General features: G+C 38.2%; 1 protein-coding gene across 1 annotated transcript; it reads right to left on the bottom strand.

Annotated features, from left to right (window-relative positions):
* Nucleotides 1–2,033: 2,033 nt before the first annotated feature.
* ostm1 (osteoclastogenesis associated transmembrane protein 1) lies at nucleotides 2,034–8,767 on the bottom strand. The gene is made up of 6 exons (XM_006792485.2): nucleotides 8,315–8,767; nucleotides 7,929–8,043; nucleotides 6,572–6,669; nucleotides 6,379–6,489; nucleotides 5,824–5,989; nucleotides 2,034–3,081 (listed from the first exon to the last, which is right to left on the bottom strand). Exons 1-6 carry the CDS (start codon nucleotides 8,696–8,698, stop codon nucleotides 3,026–3,028), a joined length of 930 nt encoding a protein of 309 aa, XP_006792548.2. The 5' UTR covers nucleotides 8,699–8,767; the 3' UTR covers nucleotides 2,034–3,025.
* Nucleotides 8,768–9,115: the final 348 nt, after the last annotated feature.

Genomic DNA, 9,115 nt, shown 5'->3' with positions numbered 1-9,115 from the left:
TTTTCTGTGCTGCAGTCAGCTCAACAAGAGAGTGAATGAGTTGCTTCCATTGTTGCAGTTTAATGTAAATGAGTTTAGAAAATAAATAAATAAAATTCTGACGCACGTCACAAAATGAAAATATTCTTTTTGCAGCTAAAATTAAAAAAAAAAAAAAAAAACTTCCATCTTTTACAAAGTAACAATAAAGACTCCAAAGCAAACTGCTAACCTAAACCACTTCTGTCTCTCAAGGTGAAGTACGGGGCACCAAAGATGAGGAAATTCAGCTTGTTAACACTCATGCATTGAAAAAAAAAAACCCACAATGTTGTTGAGATGCAAAGCCAGCAAAATAAGGCAGTAGATTTTTTTTTTTTAAACCCTGGTATGGCTCCTTCTCGAAATACAGGCACTGAGCAGGGCACTTCATAACACCTAGTGCCTCATGGTAGATCTGCTTTGATCCTAATCCAATTCAGCATGCAGAGCCAAGGTGTAAATGTGAAGTAATGTAAGTAGTTATTACTTATTCATTGTAGTTATATTGATCTTTATTATTGTTGCACACTTACTTTCCATTTCCAGTGTTGAAAGCCATTTGTTCGTTAGTCTTATTTACAGTGACACAGTGGTTGCAAGTAATTTTATGATCCAAGATAAAAAGTAGGATTGGGATGTGGTGGGAATTCAGTACATTTACTTAAACTAAAGTTTAGAGGTACACTTATCTGCAGACTTCATTTAATCTATGCTTAGTACACTAATATGTTATTGATTATGTAAGTTTTATGTATTTATTTTTATAAATGTGTGTTGATTATTATCAGTTATTTTTTATGAATTGATTTATGACTATTGTGAACCAAAGACAATTTGGTAAATACGTTTTTAAAATTCAAAATTTAAACACGAGCATACCAAATATTTTTTCTAAAGTAAAATATTTATAAAAACTTATATGTGTATGTATAGTTTTGTTTTTTTTAAAAATAATTTTCAAAAATCCTAAATCTATTAATATGTTAATAAAGATGACATTTTAACAAGTGAAACTTATATTATCATGTTTGAATATTTAAAAGTGTAAAAAATGTAATTGCTGGATAGGTTAGTATTACTCCTCTAAACCTGGCTTTGGGTGTGAAATGTAGTTTTATCATAGTGCTTGGTGTACTTGCATTTGGAGACATCTATGATAGTAACAATCCAAAACAATTAGCAGGTATCTGGTGGCGTTCTCCACATTCTCCAGCATTTGCATCCAAACTGCAGCTGGCTATTAACTTCTTCTAAGTACAGATTGTTTTGCATCTTGACATTTCTCTACTTTCAGTAGTAAGCGCAAGATCTTTCAGCTAAACTCCACAACAAGTTCAGCTTTTCCATCGGTCTTCTCCTTCACGTGGCAGCCTCCGGCCCATTTCTTGACTTTCAGCCTCAGTACGCCTCCGAAAAGCTACGAGGCTTAACGGCAGTCAAAGCTGTCATTCTTAAACTCCGGGGCACGAACGACAAAACCCATACCCCCCTCCCCGTGCTTTTTAGCTGCTCCGCTGGCCGCAATCGGACCACATGACTCAGAATCTCCATAATGCTCTTGAGCCACCGATGGCCAGCAGTGGCTCCACTCCATAATACCAAAAAGCCAAAGGAGTTTAACGGATGTGTTGCTGCGATTATTCGGCCAAGTATCCTTATCCCACGTTTAGATTAGCTGCTAATGACGGAGGGAAAAGCTGCGTTGCAAGAAACACAAGGCCACGTAACCTGAGAACAAGGGCCACTGCTGTGTAAAGAAACTGCTCTAACAACAGCATGACATTGTACTCATTAGGCGTAATGTAACTTGTGTCACAGTGCCAATGAAAGCACACATGCAGCAGAAATAAAAGTAGTCAATAGGAAGAAAAAAAAAGTTAATGAAATGCACACATGATGGAAAACTGTAAATGCCTTTAAATACCAGATTAAAAAACTTTAAATGAAACTAAACAGCCATTGATACCCAAGGATTTGTAGTTAAATTGCTATACAACCACCTGTGCCGTGTCTGTGATGGGAATTTCTTTATTTGAGCTCTTGCATTGAAAATTAAGGTGTACATTACTTCACAGCAACTTCATCAACCCGCTTTCATGAGCAGTCAGAAACCCGTTAACAAATTAAGTTAAACATCAGTGGAAAAATGACAACAAAGCGCATTAAAAGCTTTATGCAACCATGAAGGGAGAAAAAAAAAAAAAAGAAAAAAAAAGAAAAAGAAAAAAAAAAAACACCAACTAGAAAACAGGTAACATCACAGTGTGGTCCTGTGGAGTGCTCTTCCATTATGTGTGTTATGTCTTTATTTACTCCCCCTCCCGCTGATGTGCACCCCTCTTCTTCTTACAGCAGATACATCACCAGTAATGGACATCAAGTGCTTCTTTTTTGTATCTCTCTTCTGGACATACATTAGAGACAGAAAATCCATTTCTAAATCCATAAATAGAGCGCATGCAGGCGCGTGCACACACACACAGACACGCGCACACACTCGTATTGCATTCAACCACTCACTCACTCCCGTGACAGCAGGATACGGTGAACAACCTGAAGATTGTTAACGAGTTAAAAAGGAAGGAGAGGCCAGTGCTGCCTGTGGATTAAGAGCGTACTGTGCAACACGAGCGACCACGTGATTACAAGTTCAAAGACTAACATGATTTACTTATTTCTGTTTTATGGAAATCCCTAATGTTAAAGTTTACGTAATAAAGCAGAATGTAACTGTGGATTTTTCTCCAGGTATCCCAAAAAAATTAACTAGAAAGATGTAAAAGCTATCACCTTTCCAAAGTCCTTTTAGTGCAATAAAAAAAATATTGCAATTGTTCAGATCTTTCAAGTCCTCTTAATACTATTTGATATCACAGCCTGTTGAAAACAGTGGAGCAGGCTGCACTTAAGTTCTTCAGATTTGGTCAAATTTCAGGCACAAGGCAGTGAGATGATAAAGTTACTCCCAAAAATCAATACTCCATTCCAGGTAGGTGCATCCTCTTCAGCTCAGTTTGTCCTGAATGTTCATCAGACTCGTGTTTGATTTGGCTCTCCTGGCTGTGAAGAGAAAACGGACATTACTTTGCAGAAAGAATCAGAAGCACTGGCTACTTCAGCTCTAAGCTGTGCTGCAACTGCTATTCATGGAAGTCGCTTACAATATTTGTGCATCGGTCATTCTCAGAAGAGTAGACAGGGGTGTACTCGGAAGTGAGAGCGAGCTATGTTGATCTTAAAATAAGAGTTTTCTGTGTCAGTTAAATTGGCTGTTTTACACTGGCTAAATCACCATGGTAACTTTTGCTGAACCCATATCCTGGTCAGGAGCGGGTTAGCTCCAAATTTCAGTTTAAAATCAGCTGGAAGCATCACGTTTTAAATGATTCTTTTTGTTACTATTGCTGTTTTAAGTGCAAATGTAGATTCTCTGCAAGAGGAATATGGTGATATTTATATGTGCAGGTTTTTAATCCGACCTGACTGAAACCACTAAAACCACCAAATAAAGCACAAACTGTATGTTGCATTTTAACACAAATGTTCACATATTAATTTGGTGATACAAAAAAAAAAAGAAATCTATAAATGTTGTGACACATGGTTCTAATCTGCTGTTTACACTGCTGAAACGGCAGCTACTAGAACACAGGAAACACACCAAAAATACCTGATCAATGAATAAAATTAATTTCATGTTTATATGCCCTCAAACGAAAGCAATTTTTACATGTATTCAATTGGGGAGGCGTATTCCGTTCAAAAAGAACAGCAGCACAAGAACAGCAAAATAACTAAGATGAATTAAAATGGGGTTTTTTTTTTACAGCTCTTTGTGATAAATCCTAAGATTCACTACTTTACGTAGCATTAGCCTCATATTATTTGCAGTGGTGTTACATTTCACTCATACATTTTACATTTAGAAATTTTTAATCACCATTTTACTACCCTCTGATATAAGTAGGTGGAAGAAGAATCATGTGATCCATGAAATGCTTCTTTTTTGTGAGTGCGCACAAAGCCTGAAGCAGAGAAAGCTGAAAACCAGCATTGTTATACCTGTTATCTCTAACTGGTGGTTTTAGATTTTGTCAAGCAAGCTAAAAGAAAGAAAGCCTGACTGTGATGAATCTTGTTCACAGTATATCCCAGAAATGGTCAGCTTTTTTCACTTTTCCCTATTAGGTTTGTTTATACAAGTGTTCACCAAAGATCTCATGTTCACAAACTGTGTTTGAGAGACAATGCCATGCACGTAAACAGCACTGATAAAAAAAATTGTCATATAGTGTCTAACAGGTCAACTGTTAAGGACATAATTTGCAAAATTGTTACACAAGCACTAAAATAATTTCACACTGCAGAGATTTAATTCTGAGTATTAGGAAACGGTATTAAAGACAAAAAATACTTTGATTTAAGATTAGTGGCTTACGTCCATTAATGACAGGAGGCAATTGTGATGTAGACGAGTCAGTATTATAAATGTGGAGTAGATCCAACAATTTGAGCATGACTGGAACGACACTTTCCTATTCAACCCGATGATCAGACAATCTTCAGTTACCGGCTAGAGAACCGACTACTGATCCTGGGATCTACACAAACCTCATTTGGAATTAGGAAAGTCAAGAGTGAGGAATTCTGTCACCTCCCCCGCTTATTTTAATCTTCATGTTGATGAGCTTTTGAAGAAGTTGCGAGCCTGTAAAACTGGGTGCATGATTTATAGTAGTACTATTATGTATGCAGATGATTGTGTGGTCTTTAGTCCTATTAGTGGTGGTCTCAAGAAGCTCATGGTGTGGAACGTGAGGTACAAAGTCTCCAAGGAGGACAAAAATGTGAGATTTCATAAATTTAAATTGAATTTAAATTTTATTACAGCTCAAATGACAGATGACGAAAATATTTATAGGTAATAACTAATGATGTATTTAAATGCATCCTACTAATCAGGTTTAGGAGTGAAGCAATCTGCAAACTTTGCTCTATGTGCAGATGTGTGGACAAACTACAAGAAAGCAAGTTTATACAAACTTCATGTTGCTTATAAGGCAATGAGAGACTGAGATTATTACTTAAGAGACCAAGGCGGTGTTGCATAAAATTACGTTTTTGTAGCTGCAAGAGTCTGTTCATTTAAATCTGCATTAAATGAAACCTAATCTATATCAGTACTTCTAAGAATGAGATCCGTGGGGGCTTAATGTTTCCACCTTACCAGTATCTGCTGTGAAGAGACTGGTTTCTCTGTGGAAAAGTTTTTTTGGTTTTACTTTTACTTTATCTTTATTTTATTCATTGTGTTTTATCTGTTTCTCTTGTTTTTATTGCGCTTCAATCTGGAATAAAAACCAATTGTTTCATATCAAGAATCTGCGATATGTATGATTATTTAATTAAAATAATAAAAAAAGATAAAGGCAATTTTACTTATTTATCAATCTAACTTAAGCAAGCTGCTATTATTGAGCACGGGATAATTCTTGCATCTCATCATCTTTTAAATTTACCCCTTTGTTTTTATGTTGTTCTTCTTCTACAGATCCATCCCACAGCCACTACCTTAAATATGTTTGAGTCTTGAGAAATTCCCTTAAACACTTCAAGGCTACCAGAATCCGCCCTTCCACACACAAAAAAGAAATCCTCAAACATTGTGTATGATCCAGAGCCAAACCCCCAGTATCAGAGATAGTGAAGTCTTTCCCCTCTACAAAGACCCCAAGCCCTCCCTAAAACCCCGTTAAAAAAATCTCTGTGTTTGACAATGGGCGAATTAAGCTGGTTACTCACGGTGTATGAGCTTGCGTTTCTTTTGTTCAGAGTGAAGGAAGCTGCTCAAGTAGAAGATGATGGGCAGAAAGAGCATGAAGCTGGACACAGCGATGACGGGCACATTCTCTTCCCGGGGGAAGGAACAATTGAAATTCTTACTCCACAGTCTGCGGGTCATATTCATCTGAAACAGGGCAATAACAATATTCAGCTGACTACAGCAACAGGACAACATTACTATGAATTCGACCCTCTTAGGTTTCCAGTTCTGTATGCCATTCGTCCGCATTCATCTGCCAAAAATTCGGTTGAAAGCTTCTGAAACAAAAACTAATTTAGGGCTCTGCGTCCAATGAATCTTCAACATTGACGTGTAACATATCGTTTGGTAAGACTTTTGGGAAGTGACACAAAAAAGTTCTTGGTAACACTTTCATTTTGTCACCAGCTAAAGGTGAAGTGAGAGTTTTTGGGCTAACACTCTATTGATGTCTACAGATTCCTCTAGAGGGTGCAGCTCTCTCTTTTCCCATTTTGAAAAGGTCTGCTTATCTCCGCTCCCAGCATACATACCGCATCCTCTATGTCAATGCACAGAGTACTGTTTTTTTCCATTTGGCTGTACAGCACATTCAGGGTCCCATAGGCACTCTTGCAGTTTTTGCACAGCTCTGTGTGGTTCCCCTAAAGAAAAGTGCAACAGTCTAACGTCAGAACATGAACTCAGTGGAGACAGACAGACATCGTCGCCCAATTCACTAAATACCTGTTGATACTTCTCAAAGCAGGTGAGAGTTTGATTGAGAGTAGACATGAAGTACAGTGTGTCATTGGTCAGGCTCTCGAAGTGTCCACTAACACATTCTGCAAATCAGGGAATAGAAACAGAAACATTAGATGCATTATGGTAACATCAGCTATTTTCCTCCACTTGGAACCAAGTTTTTGTTAGTTTGCAGTCAACGTCTGATGCAAAATGTCAGAAAAACACGATTCAGACAAAACAAAAAATAAATAAATATATTAATCCACCAGTACCTGCATTTTGTTTGTAAAGACTTGCTGCTTTTCTTTTGTTTTTGCTGAAGTTGTTTAAGTTTGTTTAAGTGTCTTTTTAGAAAAGAAAAGAGGAAACACTTCATAGCTGATGGCTAAGGTGCTGTGCCAAACCAAATACAGGAACTCGTGTGCAGACTTTGTGTGCAGACTTCAGCTAAAGGTAGAGTGTCTTGTTTTTCTCTACTCATTGTTGCCTGCACAATTTAATACAAAGCAAGACTTTCTGATTTATTTTTTTCAGTTAAATATATTTTGGTGCTTTGGTGTTGAATTGTCTTTTGAAGATCCTTAAGGTTGTCATAGCGCAGAATTTATAATACTTTTTCCATGAAGTTTTAATAGAGGAAATAACTACCAGTTCCACTGAGAATGTTCATTGGTCAGATCCTTGGATGAGCTAATGCCTTTGCATTGAGCCAGTAGAAGAAATTAATGTTAAAGTCTACTGTGCAAGTAAGTAAATTGTATTTATTTAGCATCTTTCTAGATGAGGATCACAAAGTGCTTCATAACAACACTCAACAAATAAATACAACTATTAAAACACAGCAATAACATCCACTAGTTTGTCTATACAAATAAGTCTTTAAGAGTTTCTTTAAGAGTCCACAGATCACAAGTGTAATGTTAGTGCAGTTTCAGACTGGTATTTGTCAGAACACTGCACGTTATAAATGGGTGTAAGAGTTTGGTAATGTAAGCAGGCATTTGTTCATGCAGAGCTCTAAAAGTGATCACCAAGATCACAAACTGACGTCAGCAGAAAGACACAAAATGTGTGTCACACGAGACTACTTAGAGGATCTACAAGTAGCCTCGGAACTATATTTTGTAAGCAATCCAAATAACTGTCTGATTATATCTGATTATATCATGTAGTCACAACCTAACATGGCTCCAAAAACTAAAAAGAAAATGACAGGATTCTCAGCTCTACATATCTGCTGTTTACTTTCACTAAAGCACCCACAGCAAACACTTTTAGGCCAGATGTATTCCTCTGTGTGAGTTAGAAGTTCACAGAAATGCAGAAATCCTGTTTTATACTTCTGAAGAAGACTTACGGGCACAGTTGGAGTCTTCCCACAGACTTTCCAGATTGCTGTACAGCTGGTAAACCAGCATCAGCCGATCACTGCGCAGAAGGCTGTCCCTGCAGGTCACATTCCCAGGACCCATCTGAGGAGACAGGGGCATTTGAAAAGGACCTCACGAGTTACCTTCTGCCTGCACAGGTGCTGCATGTGTGTTTCCATTCCATCTCAACAGATCAGCAAAAGATGTTTCAAGGATTAAGCTTGTTTCCTCAAATGTGTCACCAGCAAACACTCATCACATCACAAGACTGGTGTCTGACGACAGATGCGCGTGAGGAGGCCTGTCTTCACACAAACACTGGAGACATTTTTCCATAGCAAAGAAAAACACAGAAAATGGCTTTAGCCCATACCTGATCTGACGAGATGTTCTTGTAAATTTCCACGACGCTGCCATAAGTAGAGTAACAGCTCTGGCATACTTTGACGGGTCGAGCAGCGGGCACCAAGCAGTTCACATAGGCCACATACCGCTGACCGAATATGTGGAGCAGGTCGCTGCAGTAGTCACTGACCTCCAGGTCCTCTGGGAAGGAAGACAGCACACTGAACGAGAAAACAGTGTCCACGGCGGGCTTAAACACGGGAGAACTGACCGCAGCGTTGCTTAAAGACGGGACTGCTTCCAGTTTGTCCGCTGACTCTGAATCGCTAAGATGTACCACGTCTCCACACTTGAGAGAGGGAACATATATCGCTACGAAAACAAAAAACAAGTAGAGATTATACGGAAACATGGCTGAAAAACACAGCTGATTTATCTCTGGCTGGCTTTCACTCTGGAGATCCCATGACTTCCTCGTTAATCATGTGACTGTGAAATCTCGCGAGAGCACGTCGCAGTCTGCGGGATGTACAATACTTCAGAGCACACAAGAGTACTGTACATACTGGTTGAGGTTATGCTGCAGTCTGGGGGTTTTTAGACCTATACCCTATATATAATACTGACGTTATATATCTTCTTAAAGCTCAGTTCTTCCACGAGGCTGTCATTTCACGCATGCTCACATCTTGTCTGCTTGCGGTAAGCTTTCAGTAAACCCCTAGAAGTGTATGCAAATGTTTTCAAGTCGAACTTAAAGCAAGGAAAAGTAATATCTGAACTAGTTTTATTAGTAAATTACTGATTAAAAAAAGACTTTAAGTGCGTA

This window comes from Neolamprologus brichardi, chromosome 15, assembly GCF_056152115.1.
Source record: "Neolamprologus brichardi isolate AB-2024 chromosome 15, ASM5615211v1, whole genome shotgun sequence".
Classification (NCBI taxonomy): domain Eukaryota; kingdom Metazoa; phylum Chordata; class Actinopteri; order Cichliformes; family Cichlidae; genus Neolamprologus; species Neolamprologus brichardi.
This window is presented reverse-complemented; position numbering and strand designations above follow the sequence as displayed.